This window comes from Gambusia affinis, linkage group LG19, assembly GCF_019740435.1.
Source record: "Gambusia affinis linkage group LG19, SWU_Gaff_1.0, whole genome shotgun sequence".
Taxonomy (NCBI): domain Eukaryota; kingdom Metazoa; phylum Chordata; class Actinopteri; order Cyprinodontiformes; family Poeciliidae; genus Gambusia; species Gambusia affinis.
This window is the reverse complement of record NC_057886.1, coordinates 12,644,265-12,657,644: the sequence shown is the minus strand read 5'-3', so window position 1 is coordinate 12,657,644 and position 13,380 is coordinate 12,644,265. Positions and strand designations below refer to the sequence as shown.

General features: G+C 38.2%; 1 protein-coding gene across 5 annotated transcripts; it reads right to left on the bottom strand.

Moving 5' to 3' along the window:
* Positions 1–1,504: 1,504 nt before the first annotated feature.
* Positions 1,505–11,291, bottom strand: LOC122822022 (centriolar coiled-coil protein of 110 kDa-like). Of its 5 annotated transcripts, none has more exons than XM_044100355.1 (15): positions 11,084–11,291; positions 10,883–11,007; positions 9,258–9,465; positions 8,077–8,205; positions 5,990–7,139; positions 5,743–5,864; positions 4,801–4,975; positions 4,588–4,697; positions 3,934–4,050; positions 3,731–3,832; positions 3,539–3,655; positions 3,328–3,401; positions 3,095–3,160; positions 2,925–2,984; positions 1,505–2,035 (listed from the first exon to the last, which is right to left on the bottom strand). In XM_044100355.1, exons 2-15 carry the CDS (start codon positions 10,915–10,917, stop codon positions 1,960–1,962), a joined length of 2,541 nt encoding a protein of 846 aa, XP_043956290.1. In that variant the 5' UTR covers positions 10,918–11,007; positions 11,084–11,291; the 3' UTR covers positions 1,505–1,959. The 5 variants fall into 5 exon arrangements, with proteins under 5 accessions (XP_043956290.1, XP_043956289.1, XP_043956291.1 ...); XM_044100354.1 differs by having other exon boundaries at positions 10,883–10,980; XM_044100356.1 differs by lacking the exon at positions 10,883–11,007 and having other exon boundaries at positions 11,084–11,290.
* Positions 11,292–13,380: the final 2,089 nt, after the last annotated feature.

Below are 13,380 nucleotides of genomic sequence, written 5' to 3'. Positions count from 1 at the left end.
TGAGAAAGCTTCATGAAGAGTAAACTGAGGCTGCAGTCAGCTCATTAAGCGACATTATACGCAGACTAATCTACCAACACATTCTCACACCCGACTCGTCATATATTGACGAGTTGGGACGCCGTCTGACCATGCGTCACATATTGACGCGAAGGGTATACCCTTCGCGTCAATATGTTTTACCTGACGTTCCTTCACCGTAAAATTTTGACGATTTTGACGATTTTGGAAGGTCGGCATGTTTTACATGGATTATTTCGCGTAAATGGTCCATGTAAAACACTGCCGACACTTCCAAAATCGTCAAAATTAGTTAGGTTTAGGGCAAAAATTACGGTAAGGCATCAGGTAAAACCCTTCGTTTTACCTGATGCCTTACCATAACTCGTCAAAATGATGTGAGAAGGCATCAGGTAAAACCCTTCGTTTTGCCTGTGCATCATTCTCCCCCAATAATACTTGTTTGCCCATATAACTAAGACATATTCTCCTTACTTTTAAAGTCAGGTTGAACCCTGGCCAAATACCCAAGTTTGCCATTTTTTCTTTTCTTTCATTTCACCTGCACTATTACAAGTTTTTCTGCATTAATTTAATTCAAATTATTTATATAGCACGATGTGAATTTGTACTGCACTCTTTGTAATCTTCACTCCAGACCAAAGTAAAATTCCCTGCAGCAAACATATATAGAATTTATATATAGTGAGAACAGGTCAACCTGTTTAGTTTAGTTTAGTTTAGTTTAGTTTAGTTTAGTTTAGTTTAGTTTAGTTTAGTTTAGTTTAGTTTAGTTTAGTTTAGTAGAAATCCAGCCGTTCTGTGAAGACCTCAGATGTTTGTTAAAGAATACTGGAGGAACGTTATCTGAAGAACGTTATGTTAGCATTATCTCCATTTCATGGAGAATTGTTCAATCCATCATCTAATAATGAAGAGAGTGTGAGAAAACTGCAGACCAGGCAAGGAGAGCAATACTAAAAGAACCCAGGAGCCTCGTAGTAACTCTGAAGGAGCTGCACAGATCCACAGCTCAGCTGGAGGAGTACGCTTACAGAACTATCAGTTGTGAACTCCACAAAAACTGGAGAGGCCAAAAGAAATCCACTATTGAAATAAAAAACATGGGTTTACATAAGCTAAGTAGGGAACACAGCAAAGATGTGGGAGTAGTTGTTCTAGTCAAATGTTAACTGGACTCTTACAATTCTTTGGCCTTTGCAAAAGAAAAACAACAACAACAAGACTAATGAATAACTAGACTGTGCTGTGGGAATGTTTTCTTTGGCAGGAGTGGAAGAACTGGTCAAAGTTGATGAGAGACTGGAGATGCTTTTAAAAAGTTTTAAAACCGCTAAATGGTTTTGTAATTTCACAATTATGCACCAGTTTTTGTCAGCCTGCCAGGTAAAATCACAATACAAACGTTTCAGTCTGTGGCTATAAGGTGAATACTGGTAAAGTCAAGTTATGAATGAATTAGCAAGGCTCTGTGTACTATAACTTTTAAGATAAGTATTTTATCATGAAACTGATATTTGTAGAAAAAAAATCTTACCATCACGAGCACTTAGTGTTTATGATCACAGGAGATAATAGACAATAATCATGCTGGCAGCAAGGTATAGTTCTCAGGCACAGATAGATTTCTAACTTGTGTTCAGCCATTGAGCAGCTGCCTTTCTCTATCTTAAATACCAGCCTGCTTATAAAATTCCTCAACATACATAACATTCTTGTTGTACAATCATTTGTTGGGAAAAAAAAGTCACAGCTTCAGCAGTTAACAACATATTTGAACAATAAGATTGTATTACAAGTGGGCATTACAGTGAGATGGTGAACACAGATGGGAGAAAAAATTAGCAGCGCTGACAGTAGTGGCTTCACTTGTACAGGATATCTCATAAAAGATCTTAAAAATTCAAGTTAGCAGATCATCAGGCATTAATGTGTTTGTTAACCCAAAGAGTGCTGCTTCTTCATGGAGTCCAAGCGCCTCACTCTCTCTTCTGGAGTCTTTCTGTACCAGCTCCTGGGGACAAACGGACACTGTCAGTCCTTATAGTAAAAGCATTTACTGTAAAAGGCATTATATTATAGTGAGCATTTTACAATATCAAAATGCTCACTTAAAAAGATTTCTTTTTTTGTAATTTAATTACAAGTCAAGGTTCAATCTAGTCCTTTGAGCACACAGAGAAAAGGAGAACTCTAAACATTCAGCCTGACGTGAACATTGCTGTTCATAGATACTCTCCATCTAATACATTATTGGTTAACATTTCAAATGTCACATATTCCTTAAAAGTTGCAGTTGTAATCGCAGAGAAATGTGGATCCACAAGCTGAGTGAACACAACTGTGTGCCAAGTTTTTGAGGGATTTGTTAATACATTTCAAAAAGTTGTGTATCTTGTTCCTTCCACTTCACAATTACCAGTATGTAGTTCGTATATAGCACTTTGGTGGTATCACTTAGGTGATAAAATATCACGTCACGTGACTTCATCTGATATTTTTTATCACATAAAATTCTAATAATATATAACAAAGTTTGTGATTGTAATGTGGGAAAATCTGGAAAAGTTCAACAGATACAAAGACTCTTGGAAGTCTCTGACTATAAGTACATTTCTGGAGTAATACTGGACAAACCTTAGGAACTATCTCAGAAAAGACATATAAACAAAAATAAGTACCTAAACTAACAATTAAATACATCAAGAATTCTGATTTAGGTTAAAAGAGATATACTGAGTTAAGTTTGAATGGATTAAACTAATCTCAGTAACAGCAATAAACTAATCAATCAATAATTCATAATGGAAAAAAGTAAATAAAAATTAAACATTTGTTTATGTGAATTAAAGCACTTTACAAGTTTATAGCAAAAAAAAAAACATAAAAGATAGAAAAGTCACCCCTGGCGGTTCAGCTGGCCTGGAGTAGAGGGAGTCTGGCCCTGACTTGGTTTCTGAACTCTGGAAAACAAACAAAACAGAAATCTCAAGAAAATCTGAAAAAGATTAAGGATGAACTTCATCCTTACACTGAGAACATGAAAGTGTAAAAGGAAATAAATATTAGTAACCTGTTGGTGGTTGGGCTTTTTGGCTTATGCTGCGCCTTCCTGGCCGCTGCTGGCGATTCGCTGACCCTGAACAATGACCAAACGTAAAGAACAAAAACAGAGCTAATCATCTGAAATCCTCCTGATATCAGTAAGGAATGTTGGGAGGAAAATCCCAAGAGATACTCTACTGATGAATGTAAGTAACTTTACTTTTATCCGTAAGGAATCAATGAATGTGTGGTTTTTCTTACTTCTTCTTCCTGTCCAGAGACCTCTGTGTAGCAGCAGAGAGAGACACCCTGTCTTTGGGGGTCTTGGTTTTCTCCTGCAGGGGAGATGCAGATTTAGAATGAAATGTAATAAAATGCGGCGCTAGAGCGAAATCAGAAAATATTCTCCCTAAATAGTATCTTCCTCTGCTTTATTGTTCTATGTGATACTTGGCCAGTATTGTCAGATTACCAGATCTCGAAGCTTCCGCTCTGCACGCAGCTCCCTGTCCTGCTGCAGAAGGGCCAGTCGGTCCCTCAAAGGTATTTCAAAGAAGATCTCATGGATGTCATACAGGGCTGCACGTAGCTGAAGGACAAATGTGCCAATATAAACACAAAGGGGGACCTCTGCTGGCTGCAAACAGTAATATCATAGCCATACCTGGGCTCTGACTCTCTCCTGCAGGGAGAGATCTTGTGCTGTGTAGGGTCCTCTCTTCTGTGCAGCTTCAGTTTCAAATGATAGAATGAATTCTTGCGTATCCTAAGGTAGAGATTTACAAAAGTGTTTTTTGCCTAGTTAATATTTCAAATAGTTTTAATGTTTTTATTTGTGAAGTGCTTTTATTCTGGATGTGATCTTACCACAACGGTTTGGCACAGGTGTTTCAGCTTCTCTGTTTTGAGCAGCCTGCGTATGAGGAAGCCACGAATCATGGCACCAATTTGACAAAATGCCTTCTGATGCTCTGCTGTTAGAACCTGCAAACCAAGCGAGTTCACACAGAGAGGGAGAAACATAAAGTTGGACAAGTTCCACTAAAAACATGCAGTTTTCAAGTCAAATTAAACCAAAAATATCAAACAGAACATAGACAATGGACAAAGCCAGCCATGTTCTCAATGCCAAAGATGTGACTGAGCTGTAAAATTAACTGAATTGTGGAGATACAAATAGTGCATAAACAGTAATGGAAATTTTAAAGAGAAGTTATTTTTGTATATATTTTTTTGCACCAGTGAAAGTCACTTCAGACAGTTGTAGTTTCATCAATTTTGAACCCAACCTGATAAATTTGAGTTAACTGATACAAAAGCATCAAAAATAAAACAGGGGTCAGGGTTCAAACAATATTTAAATTTAAAAATCACATAATTTTCCATTTTTTAGATTTTTCATTTAGTTTGTTTAAGCAAATATAACTGGGAGTGAACTTATAGAGTGTAACATGCCCATGTCAGCATCTTGAAATACTAGGTTGCACTCATTGAGTGTGGAGGAAGCATGTTTATGCTGACCAGACTTAGCCTTGCTCGGGATTTGTTTGCTGTCCGTGAAGAGCCCCACAGATAAGCAGCAGGCTGGGCAGGGGGAGTCATCACACTAGTAGGAACCGCACTGGGAAAACCTGGAAGAACATCAAATAATGTACTTTTAAGAAAAAAATATAGCTTACAATATCTGCAGCGGAATGATTTAAAATAACAAGACACCAACGAATGAACTGGTACCTATCGTGTGCCCAGACAGTCTCTCGGATGTGTGAATGGGGCTCAGTCCAGGACAGGAGGGGCTCATAATGGGACAGCTGCCACTCACAGGCCTATGGCTCCAGTCAAATGTGTCCCCACTTCTTGGCCTCTCACACTCGTGCTTCTTCAGTCTTCTCTCAGTCTCGTCAAGCTCCTGAACATCAGAGATAAAATGAAAGCTTTCTGCATTGAATAAGACACACAGACAAGACAGTGAACTCTACATGCACAGGTTATGACTTAAAAATACAGTCTGAACTAGTTTCCTTTGTGTTCTGACAAGATTAAACTTTTTATAGCTATCTCAAATAGTTGAATGCCATTTAATTAAATATGTTTGTATAGATTCAGTAATAGTGAAAATCATATATTATATATTCATTTCTCACAGAGTGACATATTTCAAATGTATTTTTCTATTAATTCTATTGGTTTTGGCTTATTTTTGGCTTCCCTGTCAAGAAATCAGCTGCAGTCCATACGAACCACACACTTAACCTTTCATTGAATACAGGACTTAACACAAACATCATGGGCTTCTTTCCCATGATGTTTTGTTGACGTTGTCAATGAGTGTCTGCTCTACAACTCTCACATCACCTATAACTAAATGCGGCATAAAATTAAATTTCTTCATTAAGAGTTATTTCTTTTAAGCATTAAGTAATGTTGCAAGGTGTAGAGAAAGAACATTTTTGTTTCCTACTAGACGTAAACCATGGTGTCTGAAATTAAGAGAAATAAATGTTTGAAATATATTAGTGTGAGATGAATCAGTGTTACATGTTTCAAATTAAATTATTGAAATAAAATAACTTTTCAGTCAGAGTCTAGTTTATTTACCCTCTGCATCTTGAGAGACATAAAAGATTAAAAGATCACTGCATTACTAAAAGTACTTCTGTGACACTTTGTTCTCACCAGATGGAGGCGCTGTTGCTCCTTTTCCTGCTCAGCTAGAAGGATGGACATCTGCAGGGCATGTTCCTCCTCTAAATGCCTTTGCATATCTTCCAGAGCCTGGGCTCGCCACTGCGTCTCCTCTGTATGTTTCCAGACATAAATACAAGCAAAATACTCTAACTTCACTTTAAAATAAAGGGAAGAATTGCACTTAGAGGAAGGGTGATCTCCGGATAGTAAAAAATTATTCAATAGATAAACTCACCTGACTTGACTTGTAACTCAGTAGAATTTCTCAGCACAACTGGTGTTTTCTTGCTGTTGTTCAGCACCGGGGACTCATCTGGACTCCCACGGGGCCTCAGCAGACACGGAGAAGGGCTTTCTATGTTGTACGATTGGTTTAAAGGGGCAGCAGGAGTGCGCCTACTTGGAGCAAGCCATGTAACACCTGCCATGAAGCGAGGGAGCCTTTCCTGGCTCCGGTCAACCGGCTCAGCTCCAGACTGGAAGGTGTTTAGCTGGCTGTCCAGTGTGTGACAGCGCCGGCGAAATCCTAAAGACAGATGATCGGGGTGTGTCATGGCGCTGGGTACAGAGGAACTCACAGGGCTGTTGTTCTCTTGCACTGGACTGGTACCACAATGACTGGACCGACGGCCGCTATCCCTCCCCTCTATGCCCCAGTTGCAGATGGAACCAGCCAAGAGAGTCTCTGACCAGTCGACCCGTCCAGCGCTATTCTCTACCCTGCCTGGGCTTCGAGCGATTAGGTCTGCAGGGCCAATAGGAAACGAAATGTGGATGTTCCCTGTAGAAACTGGCCGTGGTTTGCGCCTACAAGGACGGGGGCTAACGCTGGACTCCGGACTAGGGAGGCGAGCATATCGCTCTGGTTTGACAGGTGAGAGGGGGACAGACGTTTGGGGACTGGGGTCATACAGAGGCTGCTGCTGCATTGGAGATGGGCCAACTGGGCTGTGGTGCAGACTGAATCCAAACTCAACACCTGAGTCCCTGATGGGGCTACACCTCTGCTGCTGTTTGAGAGAAACACTCTCTGCTGGGGGAGCCTTGCTGATCAGGTCAACCATCTCTGATGATCTCTGCTGATTCTGCTCCCGTTGAACGTACTCCCTCGATCTCTTAAGGAGGCTGTCCAAGCTTATGTCCTCATCGTCCTCCTCTTCCTCTTCACTTCTCTCTTCGTTCTCGACCTTTAAGTCCTTCTCTTCTTTATATCCATTAACAATGGGAGTCTCAGAGTTAGAATTGGAAGGTGGCTCTACTACGTTTGACCTAAATTCAGGAACTTTGGGAAGCCCAGGTGAGTCAGTGACCAAAGTGTAGCCACTGACAGTCGCAGATTTACAAACTGGGGGCTTTATGTTTTTCTCATGTGGCACGTCTTGCACCTGAAGAGAAGATACACAGACAAAAAGCTTTTCAAGTAGAGGGAAAACTATACAAACATTCCTTTAAGCACTAAGCTACTACGGTCCATTCACCTTGTACAAAATATCTGATGTTTGAGGTTCTCATTTGAATTTCAAGAGAGGATCCAGATGGGGAAAGTCAGAAATTATCAAGCAGCCCAGAATTTTAGGTCCACACAGAAAGAATGTTATGAAAGCTGCTGATTGAAACTATTTATATTTCTGATAGTTTGTTTCTGAATAAACCAGTGGCACATAAAGCTGTACAATCTCTATTTGTGAACATCAGCTTCCACTGCTAACACTAGTTAGCACCAAAACAAATGATAAATCCCACATTTTTCTGACATTGAATTAAGTTCCACTGAATACGGGTGTGAAGTTAAGTCCGGCTCCAACCTTCGGCTTCAGAAATAAAGTGAATACAACTATTATTGCCCAAAGTGTATCATCCCTCCACCTGTTTTTGAATACTCTGTCAGTCATCCCCCATGTTATGTCTGTCCCAGTTTGTCAGATCAGCAAGAGAGCAACATTTCTTTACAAAATGAGTTGACAAAACATGGCTTTTATCAGATAAAAATATCTCAGCTCTCTGGAGCATATTTTAAATCAGACACTCTGTATTTAACTCTGTAAATGTCACCAGAGATTTTAGGGCAAGGTGTAATTTAGATTTTGTGCCACATCCTGGCACAGATGTGCCTATTTTTACACTTGAGGCATGAATATACAATCTTTATATGGAAGAAAACATTCCTCTTTTTCTTTTCTCACTGTCATAAATATTTATGACTTTAATATTCAGATTGTGTTTGACTAATTTGCTTTCACTGGAAACTTTATTTTGCCAGTGCAACATTTTCTTCATATAAACTTGTAGTTATGTGTCCAGGAACATGCATTATAAACTGACCTGTACTTGGTCCAGAATGACTTGAACTCGGGCCATAAGCTTGTTTCTCTGCAGGTTCTCTCTGTTCTGCTCCAGCTGGATCGCCCTCTGTCTGTAGCCATGTAACTCTGTGTGCTGCTTTGTACACAGCTGAAAGAAAAAGTTCACTTTTTTAATCTTCTGTTAAGGTGATTTACAAACTCTGATGGTGTCCACACAGATAAAGGATTAGCTAAAGTCCTTACCAAAATGTGTTTTTTTATTTTTTTGGAGTAAAAAAAATCTTTAGATTCTCTCTGTGAGATCCAGTGGAAGAGTTTCTGAAATGGGATGATTGCTGAACACTTTCTGTCAGCAGTGAGGAACAAATGGGTTTTTCAATCAGCCCTGATTCAGCTCCTCATCGATTACCTTTTCTCTATTTTCTGTGCCATCTGCTGATGTAATTAGACTCTTCTTACGCGAGAACTCCTGACTTCTTTTAGCAAGAAAATCACAGGTTCAAATAGTGGAATGCCTTAGATTGAATGTTGTTTTTAAAGCTACAAACTGGACTCATGCTTTCTCTATTAAGGGAAGCCAAACAATGAGCCAAAGTAGGCTTTGAAGTGATGAATTACCATGTTTTACAGAAATGTTAGATTCTCAAGGTCTTACAAAGAAATGATTGAGTATATTTTTATACACCTCACTGTATTACATTTCTAAATAAGATACGTATTTGCAACAATAGCAAGAACAAGGAGGAGCATTTAATCTATTTTTAATCACTTTACAGGTTTCTTTTTTGTTATTTTGCCCTTATGATAAATGTCTTATTTTTTGTTCAGCAGTTTTTTGTTCAGTTAAGATGCATGCTTCCATTATGACTGTCTCTTAGCTGCTGTTACACTTGAATTTCCTCACTGAGAAAAAAAAGGATATTTCTATTCTATTCTATAAAAATTTGAAATTAAATAGAAAAGATTCTTTATTTTATAAAATTTTTTGAAGTTGTGTTGATCATTCCACCCTGAAAACATGTAGTCAAACCAATTAATAAAAGCCACAAATAAATATGATATTCATGTATATAAAGCATAAAATAAACTTCACATTGGAACTGGAACTTGCAAACATTGATTACATATCAAATTGTTAAATATGGGTTCTGTTTTGGACTAATAAAAAAGCTCATTATTTCACAAGTCAAGCTTGCTTACCAAAGGCAAAAGTATAGGTCTCCCATGAAAGCAGATGACAGAGCATGTTTTCAGGGAACAAAGCGGCTCACATGTCTTCTTCTTGAGTTTCCCCTCCTGCAGCATGGTCAAACTCCGCATACAGAACTCCTCATAGCTCTCCATCCCTGGACAACCACACATCCACTCTCTGGGCAGGAAACACACACCATGTAGCCTTGTCACCCAGCTGTTTAAACCAAATCAAATAAAGACTTGGAATTACCAAAACGTTTGTGAACCTATATACACTTAGTTTGACTATAAAGTATTATTTTCACATATTTGCCACACACAAATTCAAAAGTCAGCATATCCTGCTTGGATCTTATGCAATAGGCCAGCATGAACTAGTGTGTAACTGGAAAGAGGAAGAAGAAGATATATAGTTTCCGAGGTTTTGGACAAATAAAAATCTCAGTTTTATTTAGTGTCATGGAGACCAAGAAAACCTTTAGACAGGCCAGGGACAGGGTTTTCGAGAGGTTTAAGGCAGAATTATATTTTAAAACAAGCATAACTTGAAGCTACAAAAAGTAAACGTACTGCAGACATAATTAAAACTAAATTTACAGAAGAAGAAGCTTTTATTAAAGAAGCATCCAGTAAGCCCAAAGTAACTCTGTAAGAGCTCCAGAGATCCACAGCTCAGGTAGAAAAATTCTACAACAGATTTTCCCACCTGATCTATTAGTTGTGCAAGCAACAAAACAGGCCTTTTTTAAAGAAATCAATTTCCACATTCTCACAAGTCATATTAAAACAATAAACAAGAAGATACTTTGGTCAAATGAGACTGAATAGTTATCTCCAGCATGCAGAACACTAGGTGTGGTGGAGATCTGCATATCACACATTGAACAAACTATCTTAACAGTATAACACGGTGGTGGCAGCATCATGCTGTAGAGATGGTTTCCTTTACGAGGCTCAGGAAAGCTGGTCAGAGTTGTTGGGAAGACACATGGAGGTAAAAACAGAGCTGTTCTACAATGACACAACAAAGATAAAGATACAGCCAATTCAACACTGAAATTATTTAGATCCAAGCATATTCATGGATGGCAATGGGCCAGTCAAAACCAACACAAACACACACCAGAATTTTCCAATTTTTATTTGCAAAACCATATGAAGACCAGATATCCTCTCCCACTCCACGTTTCAGTTAAGCAGCACTTTGTGCTGGTCTATCAGATAAAATCTCCAATAAATATATACATTTTTGTGAAAAGCGGAGTCAACATTTTAAAGGCACTATATGACCATATGTAATCAGGAGAGTAGAAGTTCCCTATAACAATGAAGCTCTGTTTGCCCTCATGTTGTCTCATCACATTCCTGCCATTCTTTTCTGAAGGACTTAGCTGATGACTCGTTTCCTTTTCCGGTGCTTGTGAAAAATGCAGATGGGAATGTTTGTCAAATCAATACAGTGTATTTCTGGAATATCTGTCAGCAATTGTGAGAACACAGTAATCCATGCAGATTTACGGCGTAAGACAATTGGCACAAATATATTTTTTTCATGGAACATAATCGGAATAATACCATTGTAGGTATTACATTTAAATTGAAGACAATGTCTTTATAAAGCTGTAACCTACCACACTGATTCATGCAGCCCATCACAGCACAGCATGGGCGGGGATGGTTTCCTTTTTGTCCCGCGCCAGTTTAGAGCATGCTTAACCGAATTTGTTCACTGTAATTCAAACATCACCACCGATACCTTCTGAAGCGTTAGAGATCTTTTAATCCAGATGTGCCACATAGAATGACAGCAGATAAACAGCGAATAACCATACCTGCGGTTTAGACGGGAAACAGTCGGCTATCTTCTGTCGTTTTGCCCCGACGGGCAGTTTTACATGCAGAATAATCTCGCGGCGATGCTAAATATGGGAGGTTTTAGCAGCATGGTTTAGCGTCTGTGCTCCTAATCACGGTTTGACCATCTTTACGGTCATGATCGCTTCTAACCCTCCGGGCTCCAACAGCGCCTCCTAGCAACGGGAGCACGCGCCGAACAGTCTCAGCGTTTCCTCGTTGTTGCTGAACATATTTATTATTTTGTTAATACATACATTATACATACCATACAGCCGTCATAAATTTTCTGTTTTAATATATCAGAAAGTAGTAAAACCTTATGTAAGGGAGAATGAAAACAGATTTAATAATTTTCATTTGAATAAATATTACATTATTTGTCGGATTTTTTAAAATGATTCATAATGGTCTCTTTTTTACATCACAAAAACTTGACATTTTATAAGACGTGTTCATTTTTGAAATGGACTGAAATCTCTTAGCTTAAATGCTTGTTCTCTTGTCACCACTCTTGTAAAAAGTGTGAATAAGCGAAATTTGCCTATATCGTGTCATATTTTCATCCCAAAGAAATCAGAAGTTGTATACAACTTATAAGTAAACATATTGTATTTAATAAACTGCTTTAGAAAATTATAGCTTCAGGAAATTTGTACAAAGCACAAGAACAATTTCAATCTCTCTAAATGTTTTATTTATACACATTAGGTGCCCATTAGTGCAGAGGGCGCTGTAATTTGTACAGTGCTTTTTGTGCTATTGAAAAACAGTGCTGTGTTTTTAAAAAAGAAATAATTCAACATTTTACAAGTCATGCAAAATGTCTAATATTTCACAACTAAAATCACTGGATGCACAATTAACTTTTCATGAAAGCAAGAGAAAAAGTTTTCTTTGACCCATAAGAAAGGTGAAAATTATATCTCCTCAATATTTTAGATGTTCTTTTGTTATGTTGCATGATACAAGAGAACCTATTTCCATAATGTGTAACATGGTACAAAGACATTCACTAATGGACAAACAAAATGCAACACAATACTCAGCTGAATTTAACCACTTGTATTTTATGTGACTTCTTTCTTATATTGACACCCCAAAAATGCAAAATACAATTCATAATAAAAACAAAATTATGTTTCAGCTTCACAGCTCATTTCTTCTCTGTTCGGGAGAAGCTGCATATATTGGCCGAGAAATGCGCACATTTTCCTGGTTGTCTCGAAGTATAGCAGCAATTTCATCATCTGTAAGAGTGGCTTTGGAATCCTGTCACAGAGACAAAACTGTGAAAACAAATAATGACAGAACAAAGCAATAGAGTCTGAATAATATATCAAAATCTTACTTGAAAGGTCCGGCGCTTGACCCCAACACATGCATGGGACAGCTCATAACACAACACTATGTCCAAGTTCTTTGGCTCTTCCTTCACTAAAGCAGTACGGAACTGGTTACGGTGAGAATCTAAGTATAAGAAATAAGTAATAAAATAGCCTGTGACACACACATTAATATTGTGATTTTTTTCTTTTCTGAAAGTTTTACCCAACAAGTGCATGCAGGCTGATTTCATTGTGTCTTTAGAGACATGCTCATGGTTGGAAGTCAGACGTTTCTCACACAGGTGCCAACTGAGGAGCTTGTCTATCGTCGTGTATCTGCTACCAGCTGGGGCTTGTTTTATTCCTTTCTCAATCTCTGGAAAGCATTGAGCATAAATTATTTTTTAATTATACTTCCCATGCCTTAAAGAAAATAAAAAAAGTCATAATACAAACATGTGCCTCCCAGATATAATAAATAAACCATTTACAAGTTCTGAGACAAGTTTAGTCCTGCATACCTCGTGCTGCTGTTAGGCAGCTTTCGCAGTAAGAGTCTGATAAATAAAAAAAACAAACAGACTGGAGATTCAATGAAGCTTACACCAAGACATGCAAACAACAAATTCTTTCAAAGCTAAAAACAGTAAATGTTTTCTTTTTTTCTCTTTTTTTAAATTTACTTACAGCGATCTGTGGCATGAGGCTGCACATGAAGATAGTATCCCATACACATAAAAAAATATATTGTTTTCATGGTCTTTGATGAGTACAGTATGTGCCAGCTAAAAGCACAGAAACAGAAGTTAACTCTGAGAACAAGCTTTTTACCTTTTATACAGTTTGGTCACGTGATCTCAGCAACAATGAGTTCACGTCACAACCACCGACAAATGCCAACTGTACTGTCCAGTTTTTCAGGTTTAGTCTGGATGCTTGAAAAAACA

Bases quoted from the DNA above. Each gene is read 5' to 3' on its own strand.
- LOC122822022 (XM_044100355.1), bottom strand. From the start codon at position 10,917: ATGCTGTGCTGTGATGGGCTGCATGAATCAGTGTG. The intron at 3,833-3,933 runs GTAAGATCACAT...TCTCTACCTTAG, and splicing joins ACCTGTGCCAAACCGTTGTG to GATACGCAAGAATTCATTCT. The intron at 3,656-3,730 runs GTATGGCTATGA...TTTGTCCTTCAG, and splicing joins AGGAGAGAGTCAGAGCCCAG to CTACGTGCAGCCCTGTATGA.